Below are 21,169 nucleotides of genomic sequence, written 5' to 3' on the forward strand. Positions count from 1 at the left end.
CCGCTGAAGTATCAAAGTACGTAATGACAACTTCTACATCCTTTAATTCCAGGTAATATAATGTTCTGAGGCTTGAAGTGTTCCCTAAACTCAAATTTAAGTACGTTATGGGGAAATTGTTCATTAGTCTCAGGTACGTACTCATATGCCTTTAAATTTAATTTTAAACATAGGTACTAATTGACAGACGAGATCCCTTGGAAATGCTGAAAAATCTACTAATAGGCAATTTCTTTATATGTCAGTGTGATCATTTGCATTTTGAAACCTTTAATCTCATCAGATGCTGAATATTTTTCTTGCTATTTAACCACGGAGCAAAATTTGACTGTCATTTTGCTGTTTATGGTGTTTGCCAAAAAAAAGAAAAAAGGCTTTTTTACTACCAGTAAAAAGCAAGATGATAGTAATAGTATTATAACGTAGCAGTTATGATGGCCAATAACCTGACTTCTGCTCTTATCTCTGCCAGCCCATTATTTTGGGGATCTTGATTCTGATCGATAAAGCAGAGATGCTAGCCTCTGGTCAATTACAGGGATGCTGTGCCTAATAGAGATGATGACACTTTCAAAGCATTTCACGCTGTTGCCGTGCCCCTATCTCACAGAAGCCCCACTTCTGTTATCAGTGGTACATCATCGTCACCACCATCTTCTTTTTCATCATCACCGCCATCATCACTGTCATTATTGGCATTGGCATCGTAAGCAGTTGCCCGAGAAAATATGACCAAAGGAAGACTTGTGGCACAAGGCATGTAGGTTTCATGCTGTATTAACTTCCTAGGACTGCTTTTTTAAAACAGTACCGAAAGCTGAGTGGCTTAAAATTACAGAAATTTATTCTCTCACAGTGCTAGAGGACGGAAGTCTGAAATCCAGGTGTCTGCAGAGCACACTGCCTCCAAAAGCTGTGGGGAGAATCCTTCTCGCCTGTTCCAGACCCTGCTGGCTCCTTGTGGAAACAGAACCCCAATTTCCCTGCCTCTGTCTTCACATAGCCGCTTCCTCTATGCATGTGTTCAACTCTCCCCTTCCTCTCCCTCCTAAAGACACCATAAGTCATTCACATAAATCTGGTATGATTTCATCTTGCGATTCTTAACTTTTACATCTGCAAAAACGCTCTGTACAAATAAGGTCATATTCTGAGGCTCTGGACGGACATAATTTGGGGAGGGGCATTGCTAGCTTCAATAAATGGTACCATTCAATAAATGGTAGAGGCTGACACGGAACATTGTTTTAGGAAGACTTTTAAGGCTGAAGTGAGGACCCGTAGAAAAGGGCACCAGGATGGTGAGCATCGGATGGAAAGTGAGTGCCCATTTGTTGTGATCTTGTCACTCACCCATGAGGGAACTGAGACTTAAAGATCTGTCAGTGCCCAAGGTCACTCAGGGGCAGACTTGCACTAGAAATAAAATTCAGTGTTCTTTCCACGATACAATTCAATAATCTTAATGATCTCAACCCTTCTCTAGAAATGGTTACTAAAAATACAAATATAAGACCTTGAAACTTACTGACGCTTGAAAATTACTGACATGTTGACTTAGTCAGATTAGAACAGTTAAGAACCATTTGGCTGAGAGCTTTCTCCAGCTCTGATGGAGTTGCTGGCGTCTCACTAACTGTCCACCTGAGAACAAAATAAAAGCCGGATACAATTTAAAGAGAAAACTTTTGAAGGCTTTGAAGAGTTGCTCTAGTTGATACTAATATAGACTTTAAGGAAATACTACTTGTAACAAAGAAGGACATTTCATGATGACAAAAGGTGATTTTTTTTAAAAAAGGGCCCATTCAATAGAAATACATTTAAAACCCCTAAATTTGTAAGCATCTAATAATATACATTTAAATATATAAAACAAAAAAGATAGAATTAAGAGGACACAGGCAAATCTTTGCTTATAGCTGGAGGTTTTTAATTACCTCTGCTTCTCATGGATATAATCAGCAAACAAACAAACAAACAAAAATCAGTGAGGACAAAACTTACTTAAACAAGATTAAAAAACCTAACCTAATTGTTAGATAGAACCATTTACCCAATTACTGAAAAAGACACATTATTTTCGAGTCAACATGGACTATTACCAAAATTGACCACTTGCCTGGGCTACAGAGCAAGTCTACTTAAATTTTGAGGCATTAAAGTCATTTAGAATATGTTCTGGCTGCTATAGAATCCAGGTACAAATTAACCACAAAAAATATAAATAGAAAAATCCCATAAATACTGGATTTTAAACATAACACTTCTAAACAACCACAAGTAAAAGAAAAATTTACAGTAAAAGAAACTGTATTGAAATAAATATCACTGTAAATACTACATATTAAGACTTTGGGGATATAAAAAAAATTGCTTGCAGAATGCAGCGAAAGTATCCTGTTGAGGCACACTGAAAGCCTTCAATGCACATACTGAAAAATTATTAACCTACATTTTCATATTAAGAAGCTCAGGGGAAAATGCAAATTCGATCCAGAGGAAGCAGAAAGAAGGAAATAATTTTTTAAATGTCACAAAATAACAGTGCATAAAGAAAATCAACAAACCCCCATTATTTGTTCATCAAAAAAAATTAATAAAGAATGATAAACTTCTAACAAAAATGATCCCCAAACAGAGAAGAGACACACATAAACAGTGCCTGGAATGAAAAATACTCCACAGACATTAAAAATAAAATGAGGGGATAAAATGAATAACTTTATCCCAAATGTAAAAATGGAGCTACAATGGACAAATTCATTGAAAAAAAAAAAAAACCAGCTCATTTAAACTGATATTAGGGGAGGAGGGTGTAGCTCAGTGGTAGAGCACATGCTTAGCATGCACAAGGTCCTGGGTTCAATCCCCAATGCTCCCTCCAAACATAAAGAAATCTAATTACCTCTCCTCCAAAATAATGAAAATAAAGAAAAAAAATTTTAATAAATAAATAAACTGATGTAAGAAGGAATGGAAAATGTGAATAGTTCTGTATTAAAGAAATTACATTTCTAAGGAAAATATGCATGCAACATAAATCTCTAGGCTTAGATGGCTTCACTGATGAATTCCTCCTAGTATTTAAGATAAGAAATTGCCGCAATCTGCCACGAACTCATTCAGGGATTAGGAAGAGAAGGAAATGCTCCCACCTGTTTAATGAGACTCGCACACACTCAAGACCAAACCTAACAAGGCTATTACGAGAAAATTCGGGAACCATCTGTCTCATAAACAAAGACACAGGCACCCACTCAGGATATTTAAATTAGGTCTAAGGGTGGAGGGAGCATGCAGGACAGAGCTATTACAATTAATTTCTTCACACTTCCCTCATCTCCCTCTTCAGTAAGAGAGCAACCTGGTGATTTTGTGGTTATTTAAAAAAAAAAAAAAACTGGTTTATTGGAAAGAGGGCAGCACAGTAGATGAACCCTTCTGAAGGCATGTTATGTATTAAACTACACCAGGGAAGCAATGCCCCTTTTCTGAATCCATCATCGTCCCTGCAGTCCTGTGTCCTCAGCTTGTCTGTGGTTAACGGAGTGAAATGAATTAATTGGAAGCGTGAGTCAGACACCGTCAGGTTCAGCCCAGGCTCTGCCATTTGTCAGCAAGGTGAGGTTGGGTAAGTTACTTAGCCCCTCACAGACTTAGTTCTCTCCTATCAAATAATGGATCATTAATATTTATCTCAAGACCGTTCAGAGGATTAAAGACAATGATGTGAAAATTTTCAGATGTGAAAATCCCTAACACAAATTCCAACACACGAAGTTTTAAATATACACGTAGAGAGGTAAACACTCTCCCGAAGCGGGAGACACGATCTGCATTAGTTATTTACGTGATTCATGCCACCTGGCCACTACTGTCTGTTTTCTTTTATTAAGAGCAATAAATGTATGCTCCTAAAAGCGTATCGTTTCTCATTGCAGCTCCTTGTAATGGGTCTGTGTCTCTGTCGAATGTATGTTCGCCGGAATGCATATGGTGTGGCTCACAACATAACAGAGATGATGAAATGACTATTTTTTTTTTTTGGTTGGGAGGGGGACGAGACAGCGGTACCCAATAATCAACATGGATGCTCTAGGTCCTCGGTGACAGATCCGAGGAAATCTTGTTTTTGAATAATCACCTTGATAAAAGTCCTCTGGGGTGGGTCAGAGTAAAGGAAGTCATGAAAGCAGCTTTGACTCCCGAAGCAGCCCAACGTCGAGGGAAGACAGAGAGTCAATAACTAACTCTAGGCTTAAACTTCCTCCCTGAAGCCAGAACCCCCGGGACCTCCATGTTTACAGGATCTTTGCAAAGAAATTTTGTTACCTGGAATGTGCCTCCCTCATAACCCTGCTCAGAAAACTGTTAGTCATCTTTTAAAACCACACATTCACTCAAGCAAGAAGGTACATAAAATCTTTCATAAGTTAACAAGTGCTGGGCGTGGCACTGGGGGACAATGATGAACAAAATCAGACCCTGACTTCACCCTTATGAGCTCAGCGTCTGTCCCAATGTCCCTGTAAAGCTTAGCCTGCTTGTCCTCACCCTGGTCCTCAAGGCTCTGGGTACACACATCATGGGATTGAAGAATAGTTTGTGGATTTACACGACTGTTTCCCCAGCCCGGCGGGGAGCACCCCAAGATGAAGACCTACGTCAGCCCTTCCCTTCTCCCTCACTGCACACTCAGGGTCTGATACATAGTGAGGGCTTCATGTATGTTTGTTGAATGAATCATTCATTATTCATGAGGCCCTGATACAGTCAAATCTGTTCAACAATTCTGCTAATGAATATGAGAGAAATGGAAACAATTATGATTAGGAAAAGTACATATTTTTGAGATAGTCTTTGCTTTATCCTATTTTATTTGATTTTATTAGCAGTCCTAGCAGCTACTTTAAAAAGACCTAAAAACTAAGGTCATTGTTGTTTTTTTTTAAATGCCCAGTATAGATACTGGTAGAATTACACCTGATTAGCCTTCTCTGATTTAAAATCACGAGAATTTTTGTTAAAAGAAAAAGAATAAGCATTCATTTAATTGGAAAGAGCTATGTGTGTGAATGACTTACAAGTCCAGGGGATTTGTTAGGTTTCCCTACTAATCACCAATATTCATCTAGAAATGGAAAGTGGTCGAAGAAAGACATTCATAGAATGTGACTTCGCAACACTGAGGTCTGGCCCACCCTCCAAGCAGAGATTACACTGTTTATCTAAAAACATTCAATATAGATCTAAAGGGTCCCTGAAGTTCATGCACATGTGCCGACTGTCCTTCAAAAAAAATGAAACGATAAAAAAAATTGTCATGTCTGGGTCAAAAACAGAAGTCATTCTTCAAGCAGAGCTAGGCAGAGTCTGGAGGCTTGAGGAGCATAAACATCAAGGGGACTTTGGAGACAGGAGAGGTCGTTTCCATCTACTTATTTTGAAATAAGTAAACTACTTAGCCTTTACTCACCATGCTAAAAAATTACATACAAAAGGACCGAAGAACGAAAGCACAGAAGTACCTACTTGGTCTGGTGTTTGGATCCTTTCAGATGGGCGTGATACTGTTCTATCGAGTTCAGAGAGACACTGCAAATGGTGCATCTGTAATTGCGCCTCAGACCTGCGGACGACAGATACACAGACCTGGTCAGCTGCATCCTTGTCATCAACCACCTGAATCTCCGCCAAGTTCAGGGACAGCGTGTCCTGGAAGCCATCTGGTCGACCTCGCCAATCATGCTTCAGTCCCTCCTTCCAGAGCCCAGCCAATGGGTCTCTAACGGAAGTATGACCATGAATACATTGCAAGCAGCCTGTCCCATCTCTGGATGACTGGAATTAGTAGAACATACTTCTTTGAGGTAGAATGTTTCCAGATACTCTGTACCCCAAACAAAGGAGCATTCCACTTTTTCCTTCAGGCATGTAGACATGGTAAGCTGTCATTTCTGCAATGAAACGTGAGACTCCAGGGAAACACTCTGTCTCAATTTCTTTCCCACATCTACTCCAGTGAGATTCAGAAATTCAACTTTAGATATCATTCATTCGAGTTCTTCTTCCAGGATCATCTTCATCTTATAAAATGTAAATACCCAAGGACCTACTGTATAGCACAGGGAACTATATTTAATATCTTGTAATAACCTAAATTGGAAAAAATCTGAAAAAGAATATACGCACACACACACACACACACACACACACATACAGACACACAGAAAGAGAGAGAGAATATATATATATATATATATATATATATATATATATATATATATATAGTATGTAATTGAAATATATATATAATTGAATCACCTGGCTATACACCTGAAACTAACACAACATGGTAAATCAACCATGCTTCTATTTTAAAAAATGTAAATACCCATGAGAAGTAAATACTATATTAATTTAATCCACACGAAAACTTCCTTTCCACCAGAGAGTTTAAAAGAAAGCTATTCATACTGATTTAATTTATTAACAGAGCACCAACTTTGGACCAGGCACCAGGGATTCCAAGATAAACAAGATGCTCCTTGTTTTCCAGGAGTTTAGGAAAAACCTTGACTCCTGTGTCACACTGGCTCATCTGGAGTCAAATGTGCTAGAAAGAAGCTTCAGCCAAACAACTTCAAACATCGGCCGCAGCTCAGAGACCCATGATGCAGCAGCTTCCTTCTGCTGTTCCGTCCCTTCGGAATGGGGAGAAAAGCAGACTCAGAGTCCTGGTCTGAAACTGTGGCTTTAAATCTTGGCTCCAGATACTCCTGGTTGTGTCCTGTGGGAGGAGTCACATAATTTCTTCCTGGCCTCAGTGTCCTCACCTAAAAGATGAGGACAAAACCATCCACATCCCAAGGTTTTATAAGGATTAAGTGAATAATTATATTAAATGAGAGTTGTTGTTACTAACTTTGCTCCAAAAACCATTGGAAAATCAAGAGATTAAACAGCTACAGCATTTTATTCTCCCGATGAGTGCACAGTATTTCCTTTTTAAGAGACAAAATCATTCTTAAAGAAAGAAAAGAAAAAGAAAGAAATAAAATGAAGTAAAAGAAACTAACACTCAGTGTTGGAAGAATTTTGCAACCTACTGCCTGGATGGCATTACACAAATTATTTGACTTCTCTGAACTTCTGTTTCCTTATAGGATTCTTTATAGGACTGAGTAAGATAAAGCACGTATGAAAGTGTCTGGTACACAACAAGCAATCAACACAAATTAGCTATTACTATGATTTCCAAGAGACGTGATAAGAAAACCTTTATTTCCCAATGTCCTGGATGAAGCCCTAAGTTGAAGCTCTAAGACACAGGTGCAACCTGAACCCACCATATAGGGAATGAGAGGCACGGTTCAGGACATCCAAAGCAAGTGGTCCGGAACCAGCTTCCAACCCGAGCTGACCACTCACCACCAGTCTAAAAAAGAGACTGGAGAAGAAAGAAAGAAAAGGATAGTGAATTTCTTAAAGGGAGCCATATGGTACAATCAGTTTGACTAACTCTGCTCCACGTGAGATGGGGGAATCCCTTCTCTCTCACCTCAAACCTACGGGGAAAGGATTCAGAGAGCTTGAGGCACGCCTTCTTGTGCTCGGAGAGCAGAGTGCAGGACTCTACACCACCTGCCAGATCCAAAGTGTCTACTCTGATGGCAAAGTGAGAGAGGTGGAGGGATTGGGCGTGGCCTGTGTGCTCCGAGCTTGTCAGAACAAAAGATGTGAGAGTTTCCTACAGACCACGTGGGTACCAGGTACGTGTGAGCGGTGGGGGCAATGCGTCCTCAACAGAAAGATGCTAGCGGGGTTCAGCTGGATATCTAGGGCCACCAAGTGACCCCAGAGGAGATACTTAGCCCCCATCAAGGAATGCTGAATTCTGGAAATAGCCATGAAATCACCCCAGGAGAAGAGTCAGTTCGCAGCCCCTGCCAAGTCAGGCAGCATCTATGTTAGCTTTGAAGGTGCATCCATCAGGTACACTTTTATCTCCCTTGCCTTTCTAACCTGATTCCCTGCATCCATCAGCCCTGGAGGAACCGGGGGCAGCCTGCTGAGATAAATGAAGAAAAGCCACAGCCCCGGGTGGAGGAAAAGACGGGCAACTAACACACTCTTTACCCATGACATACAGGCAGCCCAAGCAGAAAGGCACTGAGGGAGGGGAAAAACAAACGTTAAATGAAGTTTGGAGATATTTAAAAAATTATTTTTCTACCCTGTGTGGACAGAGAATGTTGCCTGCCATTTCAGTAAACGAAGGGTGCTGTGGCCCTCAAGCCATCAGCCACTGTGGCTGCCCGTGATGGTACTGCGCCCTGAGGGGACTCAGGATGGAGAAGAGCAGGGTACCAGCCCTGGAGAGTTAAGATGCACGTCGAAGGAATGAGTGCAACAAGCCTAGACTCTTGCGCCTTCTCATGCCTAGAAAAGCGTGAGCATCATTAACTTGAAATGTTTGTTTTTGTGATTAACAGTAATCTTTTGATGTCCAACTACATGTTTTTGCAAAAATCTCCTATATATCCTGGCTCCTCCCTTACCTTTCTGGACCAGCCCCTCAGAGCTATCTGAGAGGCTGTCTTTCGGGGTTACATCCGCAGTAAGTCTACCAAATAAAACATAATTCTCAACTTTTAGGCTGTGCTTTTTTTTTTTCTCAGTAGACACCTGGACATATCAGTTAATGACATAGAACTTTTATGTATCTAGGAATGAAAGTAAAGAACGCTTCACTACTTAAAAGTGAACGAAAATTCATGAAACTTACCCTAGTTTTTACCCAAGGGGTAGGAAAAAATTAACCCCACAGAGATCATTTGAAAGGGCAGTGATTGGCAAGAAGAAAGTTACTTCTCGTGACGTCCAGTGGGTCCTGCTTATTGAATATCACAGTGGCATGAGAATTGCTCTTGTGTTGATTACGGGACAGACAGCAGAACTTTCTATAGACTTTCAAACTCCTATAGCCCAATGCGTGTTTCAGGGAAACCTATTTGATGTGATATGGTAAGTTGGTTTGGCCAGTGTTAAGAACAAATTTGTTGTTTTAGTTTCAATTGCATAATAATTGGACACTGACTTACCTAATTGTTCAATTAAGAGTCAATAGGGTGGGGGGAAGAAAAGAGTCAATGGGGGCAGAGAGGATATAGCTCAAGTGGTAGGGTGCATGCTTAGAATGCACAAGGTGCTGGGTTCAACCCCCAGTGCCTCCTATAAAAATAAATTAATGAATAAACCTAATTACCCCACCCCCAAAGAAACTAACAAAAAAAATGGCTACTTCCTTAAAAAAGTCTACCGGGGGAAAGGGGATAGGAAAGGATAAATTGCAGTTCAAGTATTTGCAGATACACACTACTGTATATAAAGTGGGTAAACAACAAGGATCTACTGTAGAGCACAGGGAACTATATTCAATATCTTGTAGTAACCTACAAAGAAAATGAAAAAGACTATGAAATGGAATATACCTATGTATATGTAAAAAATAATCAGCATAGTGATTCACATATACATCACTGTGCTGTACACCAGAAGCTAACACAACATTGTGAATCAACTATACTTCAATGAAAGAAAAAAAAGAGAGACAGAGAGGGAAGGTAAATGGAGAAAGGGACAAAGGTGTCAAAGGGAAACTGGTCGGCAAAGCAAAGAGAGAAGCCATTTTTGAGATGGAAGACAAGATGATTTTTTTAATTAAAACAAAGAGTCAATTTTGTTATTAAAAAAAAAAACAATGAAACCATAGATCTCTGGGATCTTCGGAGGCAGTCTAAAGGACTTTTGACTGGAAAAAAAAAAAAGCACAACCTAAAAGTTGAGAATTATGCTTTATTCAGTGGACATTCTAAAGACGTTAAGCCCTGGAGACAGCCTCTCAGATGGTTCTAAGAGACTGCTCCGAACAGGCAGGGGAGGAGCCAGAATAAGGAGTTTTTGCACCAAAGACCAGATAGTTGGAACATCAAAAGATTACTGTTAATTAAAGAAAACCAGATATCTCAAGTCAAGGAATTTAGCGCTTTTCTATACATGGGAAGATGTGAGAGTCTGGGCTCCTTGAAATCATTCCTTCGATATGCGCCTTAGCTAGCCAGGGCCAGTATCTTGTGCTTTTCCATCCTGAGTCTTCTCAGGGTGCATGACTGAGGGTCGTGCAGGCTCATAGCTTGACTGCAGGCATCCTGTTTCCATCCCGAGTTCCCTCAGGGCTCCCCGTCGGGGGTGGCTGCAATGGCTGATGACTTGATGGCCTCAGCATCCTTCATTTACTGACATGGCAGGTGGCATTCTTTGTCCACAGGACTCGAAACTTTCCAGGCACTGATTGACAGGCACTTCAGAGATGAAACAAACAGCTCTTGGCTAGTCCCTCCAGCAATGACTCCCAAACGTCCCAGTTACATCCTCCGGTGCCGGTTCTAAAATGCAGATTCCCAGGCAGAGTGTCTGCAGAATCTGCTTCTATAAATCTTGGCTGGGGCCTGGGAATCTGTAAGAAGTTTCATCCTTATAACCCCCACCTCCAACACACACACAGACTTCCAAAATGTACTGCCCCATGGAGTCATATTCCTTTTGGTAACTTGAACTTGTCAGAGACAATACTGCGTCTTAAAAAAAAAAAAAAAAAAAGCTATTCCATAACGAAGAGCTACGCGAACATGGCTTTTCTGTTTTACAGGTGGGCATGATTCAGGAAGATTATGTAGTCCCCAAACCCAGAGGCCGTAAGTTATCACAACCTGCATGTGAGTTGTTTGAATGCTTATCCTGGGCTGATCTACTCTGCTCTTCTGTGCACAGATTCAGAATATGAAAGCCAGCTTCAGGATTTCCTGCCTCCAGAGTTTTCCATCAATTTTGTCATAATAAGCGGTAACCACTATTTATATGGGTCCCCTTCAGACGGCAGACTCATCACGGGCCCCCTCACAATGAACGGAAGTTCAGCGTGGCAACAGGCATAAATATTTATGTTTAAAAAATAAGCATTTTTAAGATCACCAATAAATTTAAAAAATATTCTGATCTGTTGCTTTCCATTACAGTTCTCCTGCTCTGCAAGCCGAGCAGAGGCGTGGGCAGGAGATATTTGGCTCTTTATTGCGATGCGAACTCCAGGGACCATAAACTGGAAAGGCAGTGCATATAAACAAGAACAAAGGCAGAGGAGGGGAAGAGGAGTCCTCCCCCACACATGACACAGTGTCCTTGGTGGGAACTTAGAGCTTTATTAATGCTCTGTTGAAATCCTAATTACTTTGGAATTATACAGCTCCTTTTTCCTTAGAGAAAAAGAAAATCTTATTAAACAAAAAATGCTAACTTTCTCATTCAATTCATTTTCAGTGCAATACCATTTTAGGAGTATCCCCAAACCTTTGCAGACCGAATGGTTATTTCTGCAGGATTGCTAATATGTCTTCTTCAGAAATACTGTCCCTGCCTGCAGGCTGCTGATAATCCAGTTGGAGAGGGAAGCTGTGTATACAAATCGCAATAGTACAGGGTTGATGACAAAAAGTACCACAGTGAAGATGAAGTGGAATATTATGAAAACTAGAGGAGGAACTTGCTTCTAATGCAGAGAATCTGGAAAGGCCTCTTGAAGATGCATGGCTTTTGTATTTATATTCCCTAGCATAGTGTGCAAAGCAGATGGTCCTGCAGAGTTTAGCAGTACGTGACTCTCGGTGTGTCTTTTCAAGTCCAGCAAAGCTAGACTTCAGATGTTCTGCCAACTTCAGCTGCATCCATTCCACATTAGAGAAACATCATCGTGCCTTTCTTATGATGCCAGGTATTTTGCTCGATGCCAAGAATGTAGGAGGCAATAAAGCCGAATAAATTTGCATATGGAGCTATTCAGGTAGAAAGACAAGAAACAAGGAAATAAGTAAAAACATCATAGAAGAGTTGCACAGGATGGAAACAGGAAAATGAGGAAGTCACGGAGAAGAAGGGTGGTTTTGGATAGTGTGGTCAACGGAGATCTCTGAGAAGTGGAAAATGGGACCGGAGGGATGAGGATTAGCCTGTGATGTGAGGAACTGTTTAAAGAGGTGTCCAGGGAGAGTAAACAGCAAGCAGAGAGGACCAGGGGTGAAATGGGCTTGGATTGTTCACAGAACAAAAAGTGGTGAAACAAACAAACAAACAAACAAATAAAACAAAACAAGTGATAACCCAGAATTCTATATCCAGCAAAAACATCCTTCAAAACTTAAAGTGGAATAAGAACATTTCCAATTAAAACAAAAAGCTAAAAGAATACTTTGCCAGCAGACCTGCACTAGAGAAATGCTTGTAAAGTTCTTCACGTGGAAGGCAAACGACACCAGATATAAACTCAGATATACAGGAAAAAAATAAAGAACACCATAAATGATTAATACGTTGGCATCTTTTTTTTAGTGCCCTAAATTTATTTGAAGATAGTAAGCAATTTAAAGCAAAACTTGTAACACTGTGCTGTGTAATGTGGCATTTATACTGTATATAGATACAAAATATCTGACAACAGCACAAGAATGGATAGGAGTGGAACAGTATTATTGAAAGATCATGATACTTTACATAAAATATAATTAATAATAAATTTAGCAATATTAATAAATAGCATAATAAAAAGTATCTGATTAACCCAGAAGTAGAAGTACCTATGTTAATATCAGACAAAACAGAACTTAAGACAAGAAATATTACCAGAGATTAAGCAGGATGTTTTGTAGGGATAAATGGAGAAATAGATCAGGAGAGCTTAACAATTCTAAGTGCAATTTAGTTAATAAAACATAAAGATGTGTGAGGCAAGAACTGACTGAACTATAGGAAGAAACAGATAAATACATAATAATAGGAAATATTAATATAGAACAGTGAGACAAAACAATCAGTAAAGTTTAAAAGATCTAAACAAAACTATCAACCATGTTATACTAATTGATATGTACAGAGCACTACAGTCAACAACTGGAGAATTCACAATCTTTTCAAGTGTATATTCAAGTAAATTAAGTTTGGGAATATGCTAAGCCACTAAAAAACCTTACTAAGTTTCAAATAATTACATTATGTACAGTGGTTTCTCTAACTACCATTGAAATTAGAGGGGTGGGAAGGGACAGACTGGGATTTCGAAATTTGTAGTTACTGACAGGCATATGCAGAATACATAAACAAGATTATACTGTATAGCACAGGGGAATATATACAAGATCGTGTGGTAGCTCAAAGTGAAAAAGAATGTGACAATGAATATATGTATGTTCATGTAAAACTGAAAAATTGTGCTTTACACTGAAAATTGACACAACATTGTAAACTGGCTATAACTCAAAAAAAAAGTTAAAAAAAAGAAATTAATAAAAAATAATGACTAGTAATATGTATAAAAAGACCTGAAATACTTCTAAATATCCTATTATCAAAGGAAGAAATTTAAAGGGAAATTAGAAAATATTTTGAACTGATTGATAATGAAAATACTACATATCAACAAGTTTAGTTTCATCAGTTTTTAAGGGAAAATGTATAGTTCAACATTGCACTGGAGATGCTAGGCAGTGCAATAAGAAAAGAAAGAGAAATAAAAGGTTTCTAGATTGGAAATGAAGAAGTAAAACTGACTTTCCTTGTAGAAGACATGACTGTTTATAGAGACAATCCAAAGGGAGCTACAAAATGACTACTAAAATAAGTGAATTTAACAATGTCACAATACCCAAGGCCAGTAGCAAAAAAAAGTATGCTTAAATAGCTGCAAACAACTGGAAAATATATTTTTAAAGTATCATTAATAGTATCAGAAATACTTTTAAACACTTAGGAATAAATTTAATAAAAGATGTACAAGATGAAAACTACAAAATATTGCTGAGAGAAATTAACAGGAACCTAAATAGATACAGAGATATATACACATATTCATAAAAAGGATCAATACTGTTAAGATATCTGTTTTCCTATAGATTTAATGCAATGTAATAAAAATTCCAACAGATTCTTTGTAGTTGTAGAGGGTTTCATTAGAGAATTCTATGGAACACTAAGGGACTGCATAGACAAGTGGATTCTAAAATTTATGTGGAAATCAAAGTACCCAGAATAGCCAAAACAATTTTGAAAAAGGAAAAAGTCTGAGGACTCACACTTGAGGATTTTAAGATTTGCCATAAAAATCGATTAATCACAATAGTGTCACATTATCATAAGGATGGACAACTTGCATCAATGGAACAGAGAAGTGAGTCCAGAACTTGACCTACACGCAAAGGATCAATTGATTTTCTTTTCAGTTTTGTTGAGATGTAACTGACATAGAGCTCTGTGGAAGTTTAAGGTATGCTCCGTAATGACTTGACACACATATATTGAGAAATGATTACCACAGTGAGTTTAGTTAATATCCATCATCGCACACAGATTCAAAACACAAAAATAGATTTTCCTTGTTATGAAAACGTCTAGAATCTGCTCTCTTAGTAACTTTCAGATATATCACACAGCAGTGTTAACTATAGTCATCAAATTCTATATTACACCCCCAGTAGTTATTTATCTTAAAACTGGAAATTTGTACCTTTTGACCACCTTCATCGATTTTCAACAAAGACGTCAAGGGAATTCAATGGGGGAAATAAAGCTTTGTTGGCAAAAGGTGCTGGAATAACTGAATAAATGTATTAAATAAACGAAATGATGAACATCAATCTCTTCCTCGCAACACACATTAAAATTCAGATTGATTACAGACTTAAATGTAAAAGCTAAAACTATAAAGCTTCTAGAAAAATACAGGGGAAATTTTTTATGAACTTGGCATAGGCATAGATTTCTTAGGAAATAAAACATGGTGAACATAAAAAAAGATAAATTGGATTTTACAAAAATCAAAAGTTTATGCTTATAACCATCAAGAAAGCAAAAAAGCAAGCTGTGAAAAAATAATTATAATACATATATCTGATCTGGGACTTCTGTTCAGAATATATAATTAACTCCTACAAATCGACAGTAAAAAGATAAACAAGCCAGTTTTTTCAAAGGACAAAATACTTGATCAGATATGTTATAAAAGAAGATATAAAAATGATCAATATAAAAATGATCACACAAAAAGGTGCTCAACATCATCTGTCACCAGGAAATGCAAATTAAAAGAACAACTAAATACCACATCAACACCCACGACCCATGCTAACATCAAATAAAACAATACCAAATGTAAAGACCATGTGGAGCAGCTGGAATTCATGTATGTTTCCCAAGGAGACTGTAAAATGGGCAAGCTGTCAGTTTCTTATAAAACACACTTACCCTCTGACTCAGAAATTCTACTCCTAGACATTTACCCCAAAGGAACGAAAACTTAGTATAAAAAAAAAAAAGACTCGTGCAAAAATGTTTATAGCAGTTTTATTCATAATAGTCAAAAATTCAAAGCAATCTAAATGTTCATCGACAAAAGAACTGATGTGGGAGAGAGGGTATAGCTCAGTGGTAGAGGGTGTGCTTAGCATGCACGAAGTCCTGGGTTCAATCCCCAGTACTTCCATTAAAGTAACTAAATAAATAAGTAAACCTAATTACCTCCCCCAACAAAAGAAACCAAACAAACGAACAGAGGAACTGATAAGCAAATTATGATGTATTTATATAGTGGAATAATACCCGGAAACTAAAACAAAAACCCAAACCCCAAAAACCGAATATTGATTTATGCAACAATATAAATTAGCATCAAAAACGTAACATGCAGTTAAAAAGTCAGACCCAGAAGAGCACACACTGTATGATTTCATTCATATTAACGTTCAAGAACAGCACAGCTATTCTGTAATGAGAGAAGTCAGAAGAGAGCTTTCTTCTGGGGGCAAAGACTGACTGCAGGAGGATACAAGAGAATTTTCCAGAGTAATGTAACTGTTCTATATATTAACTGGATGGTAGTTACACGGTATATCCATTTACCAAACGTCATCCGATTACACACACAAGATCGGCATGTCATTTTATTAAGAATAAAGTTTTACGGATTTTTTTGGGTGGATATGGTTCTAACACTGAAACCTCAACCAACTCAAGACTTCAGTGTAGCCAGTTGCTATTCTGCCCTCATCTACTTGCTACAAACTCTACTGTTTTAGAAAACTAGAAAGTAAACTTCATAATCATATTTATGCTCTGATAACCTTGCAACACTCAAAGAAATATTTGCGTATGTTCTGTATCATGATGCTTACTAAAGCTGGAGCCATTCTGAAAGATGATGAATCATATAAAAGTAAAAACAATAAGGTATTTGGCTTTGAATGATTTCTTTCTCCTCTACTTCTTAAACATTCATTAATCAAACTGTCCTGTAAATGGATTTGTCATCTTCTGATATTAAAAATAATAGCTAATACTTATATTATACATGCTATATGTAAGTATGGTTGTGCTCATGTTACCCATTTACTCATTTACCCTTTGCAGCACCCTGTGAGCAGACATGATGGTTATTCTGACTTAACAGTTGAGGAAATCGCGGTACAGAGATTACTCCAAATCGCAGAGACAGGTGGAGACACAGCTGGGTTGACATGGCCTCCTGGGACAGGAGACTAGGACCAGCGTCACAGAAATATGAAAGACTCTTCAGAGCTCACCCGGTCCAGTAGGTCTCACCCTGGCCACTAGAGCATCAGGTGGAAGCTGCTGACAACACAAATTCCAGGTCTTGCCTCAGACGGCGGTGACTCAGTAAATCCAGAGTGGGACCTGGAAATCTGCATTTTGTAAAACTCCCCAAAGTGCACACGTTGGAGAAACCAGTGGTCTAGTCCAAAGCCCCAAGGGGGAAGCACAAAGTTTTTACAAGCACCGCTGTATATACCTGTTTGCATTTAGAGGCTGTCCTTTTTCAAACCTCCACTGGCCTGAATTCTGCTTTGCGCACAAGGTTATTCTCTTTTCTTCAAATACACCAATTACTTGAGGAACGTCATCTTGTCCCTAAGGCTCTGTTTACCAGGTTGAAAGTCCACGGGCACTCTGACAGCGTTCTTCCTTAAAACACAGGTTCAAGTTCCCTGTGTCATCTCTATTACCTTATAGATGGCACTTCCTGTTTGTTGATGACATTCTTAAACTATGACCCTCAAAATGAAGGCCAAGCCCCTGGTGCGGTTTCATCAGTACAAAGCAGAGCAGGGCTGCCCCAGCTCTCACGCACCATTAATTCTATCAATAAAGCTTTAAGTGTAAGTGTGTGTGTGTGTCTGGCAACCCCGACCCACTGTCATCTGTCCTCAGACTGAACCTGCTATGGATCAATTCGAAGTCTTTTCCACACAGATTTCTGCTCGAGCCCAAATCTTCATTTCCTCTACCTTTACTTGACAACTTCATGTTACTGTTCAGCCCCATCAGATTCCATCTCAATGATTTCTACCCATTCTTTCAGGGAACAGACCTGCAAATACACTATAGGTCATGTATCAACTTGGATGGGTCAGGAGCGGCGGCTGGAGCACTATGAGATTATGAGCCCTCACTCCAGATGCTAGAGGAAGCCAGTCACCATCGACTGGCCTATCTGTCACTGGTCAGTGCCCTGCTCTGCCTGTCTGTGTGACTCCAGCTCAGCGAGTTGACCTAAATCCTGGAAAAGTCAGGCAAGGAACATCCTGGTAAACAGGGAGTCATCAACATACAGGTGTTGTTAAAGCTGTAGGGATGAGGAGAGCATCTGCGGAGATGCTGTGGGTAAAGAGAAGGGAGTGGAGGACGTGGGGGAGCAGCTGGTACCCCTGATGTCAGAGCATGCTGATCTCCTTTGTCACCTTGATGCATGGGGTGGAGCCAGGCCCACAGGCATCTCCAGCTGCCATCACATCTCCCGCTTCGGAGTCGCCGACTCCTGGGCCAGGTGCACATGAGGGATCCTGGTGCACGTAATTGAGGCTGAAGCGCAATGACTCAAGACACAGCCTCCAGGTTGCCCTCCTGGATTCCAGCTTTCCCTCATGAGTACAGTTTGTCTTTGCTCTTCCCCACCTCACAGCCACCTTTCCTTCCTGACTGTGGGCCTTACTGACTTCAGGGCCTCACACGATACAGAAGAAACAGTATTACACAGATTGCCTCACCAGCTCCCTTAATCCTTATAATAACTTCCTGATCTCTGTACCAGTCATGGGGGTGTATGCCTCTGAGCAAATCTAACTGACAGAGGTATCATTAAGGGACCAGAGAGAAGAAAGCTTTTCCAGAAGGATGAAGGAGACATTATTATCATATTTAATCCTCGAAACTACCATATGAACGTTACTAGCCCATTTTACAGATAAGAAACCCACAGTTCAAAGACATTAAAGTCCTGGAACTAGCAAGGGGACCAGCCAGATCTAAATATACTTATTTCTGAATTCAAAACTAGTGACCTTAATAACTACACTAGGGCTTTTCAAAGAAAATTGGGGCTGGAGGAAGACTAGAATCCTGTTTTCAAAACAAAAAAACATTTAATTTGAAACTAATATATAAAATAGACCAAGCATAGTTCCTCTAATTGGGATGGGGGTTAGGGATTTCAAACAGCCATCAGACCATCAAATTCCAAGCACAGGGGTACCCCAAGTAAGGGATCTTGGGCTTTATGGAAAGAGTTTGATCATCGCTGCGTTTTGTCTTGCTCCCCATCTAAAGGATAACGAGGAGGGCTGGCCTGTCCAATCTTAGACTTGCTCTGAGAAATCTCTCTTCCTTGTGAGTGCAAGTCAAGGAAACCGCCCAGGATCAGGGTTTGCTGCAGGACCAGTCAAAGAACCCCACTGCCCCACACTAGAGTCGTCACAATGTACAGAATGTTTAAATGCTTAACCTTCTGAATTCATCCCATTGCTCGCAGGCACGGACTGCAGGATATCTAACAGTCAATTAAACAAAGAACACACATTTTCTAAAACAATTCTTTCTCTATTTAAATAGCATATACGCAAAGCCTCGAAAATAGAATCGGAACGTAAATGGTTCTGCAGCTTCAAAGCTACTTCCAAACAAATAAAACCCACAGCTCTGCAATAAATGTATTCTCGATAATTAAAAGACAATTTTAGCCATGTTGGGTGCCTGGCTCAAGAGAGGACTAGAAAATTGTCACCCTACTGTGAAGATTCAGACGAGACGGAGTAGCTGATTCTAAATATTAAAGATCTGCTTGATTGAAGAAGGTTTAGAAGTGGCAGAGGATAGATGATATTTTTTCACACTTTGAACAAATCAGCCCCCGCATGACCTTGGTTTTAGCCTTGGAGGTGATTGCTAAGATTATGATTGCTATTAGCAGACTGCAAGCAACCCAAAGAACTGAGCTAATTTTTTTTTTTGTTTATGACTTGAATTGAATGTTAAGAAAACAGAAATAAATAAACCTACTCTGAAGCCATTTATTATTTGAATTGTGCTCAAGTGATTTTTAACCATATACTCAACAACAACATGTGGGTGAAATGCCTTCTTCCTGCACTGGCTGTTGATGAGACTGACACACATGGAAATTTACAGAACATGAAATGCACCTTTTCCTTTGGGTCCCGTGGCAGGGCCGTAGATCTCTATTCACATCGGCCACCAATGACACAGCAGGGCTGTCTACTCTTCGTGTCAAGTGTCGTCATAAAATTTGGGTGTTTTCTACAACACCATTCTTGATGACAGATTGTTTTATGCACACAGTGAACTGGGCCCCTCATGTGAAGTCATAGATTATGGCATCAAGTTAGACAGTGGGTTAAATCAAACTCAAATGGGTTAGAGTAAACTCGTTAGGGTTAGTAGGAAGTGTGTGCAGGAAACACACTTCCCTGCAGAGAAACTCTCTGCCCTGCGGTGGTGTGTCTTCCAGGTCGTCTCTCATTTCCTCCCAAGGCCCAGGGCTCACAGGTCCTGTGATTTCCCTGAAGAATCGTCACAGTCGTGGCGAGAGGTCCCAGCTGTCAAAGAATCATGGTGTTGGCTTTTTAGCTGCACCAGCTGAGGACACAGTGATTGTCAACCCTTCTGTCATCCGCTAGTGGTCCAAATGCATCTTTAGCCATCCTTGTTTTGGGGCAGTACCAGTTTCCTGGGCAATCGAAAGAAAGGCCTCGAGAAGCCAGAGGGACACTGGTAGTCATTTTCAAGAGACCCCAGTCCAAGGAGGATTCAAAGGTGAAATATGAATGAGAAAAAAGCACATTATAAATGAGACTGTCCTCTCTCCCTCTTTCTCTCTCTGTGGGAGGCCGTGGGGTTTATGAATATTATCTCTGGTGTGCTTCTGGTTTGTTGTCAATCCCTCTGGCCTGCGGGTAGAGATCTATCTCACAAGACTGGGTCTTTGCCTTGCCTGCAGCAGACAGACTGCCAAGTTCTGTGTTAAGTCATGGCCCTATGCTCTTCCTGCTGTAGCGGCCTTTTAATAGGGATGTCTGGAACTTAAAAAGCCTTCAACACTTGAAGACAACAAGGTTAAAGGTGGAACTGCAGGCCTGACCAGATGAGTCGGAGACCTTTAGGAAGACAGTGGCCTTTAAATCACCGCAGCCCCTTAAGTGCGTCTCGGCCTTCCCCTGGGCCAGCCCGACACAGACACCCTGACACACGTGGCCCCACCGTGCCCTGAGTAAGTGACTTTTCTCTAGGACACATGGCAAGAGACCTCCCTATTTAATACCATCGTCACAGTAGCCCTACCTACTTACAGAAGCACGCCTGATCTTGTGTGATGGAACAGAGAATAGCAAAATCCACAATTTATAGACAAACGTTGATTTTAGAAGAAGGAAACATTGTGAAGCATCTAGGAAATGCCTGTGACTCAATAATTCTCAAATCTACCAGGGCCTGAGAGTATGGGAACCAGTGGACATGAAATTGAATTACTGATCATTTTCAGGAGGAGGAATCATGTATTTTTCCCTCTTTCAATCTATGCTTGTTATTTAACCCTTAGGTGTCTCTACTTCCTAATCTACAAAAAGGAGATAATAATTGTACCTCCCTCAGGGAGTTTATGTGAAAATTAAGAGTTAATGTTAGCTGAGCAACTTAGATCCAAACAGCTCAATAAATGTAAATGACGATTGTAATTTTTTTTTTTATCACAAGG

General features: G+C 39.8%; 1 protein-coding gene across 5 annotated transcripts in view; it reads right to left on the bottom strand.

Moving 5' to 3' along the window:
* ZMAT4 (zinc finger matrin-type 4) overlaps positions 1 to 21,169 on the bottom strand; it is a 420,999-nt gene that overhangs the window by 167,258 nt on the left and 232,572 nt on the right. For all 5 annotated transcript variants that reach the window (XR_012502429.1, XR_012502427.1, XR_012502428.1 and 2 more), the window contains one exon: positions 5,536 to 5,632. Coding sequence is in view for 2 of the 5 variants with exons in the window: in XM_045518776.2 (XP_045374732.1) it covers positions 5,536 to 5,632 (97 nt within the window). In the remaining 3 variants the exon portion in view is untranslated. The remainder of the gene's footprint in view (positions 1 to 5,535; positions 5,633 to 21,169) is intronic.

The sequence above is a fragment of the Camelus bactrianus genome, chromosome 26 (assembly GCF_048773025.1).
Source record: "Camelus bactrianus isolate YW-2024 breed Bactrian camel chromosome 26, ASM4877302v1, whole genome shotgun sequence".
In the NCBI taxonomy this organism is placed as follows: Eukaryota; Metazoa; Chordata; class Mammalia; order Artiodactyla; family Camelidae; genus Camelus; species Camelus bactrianus.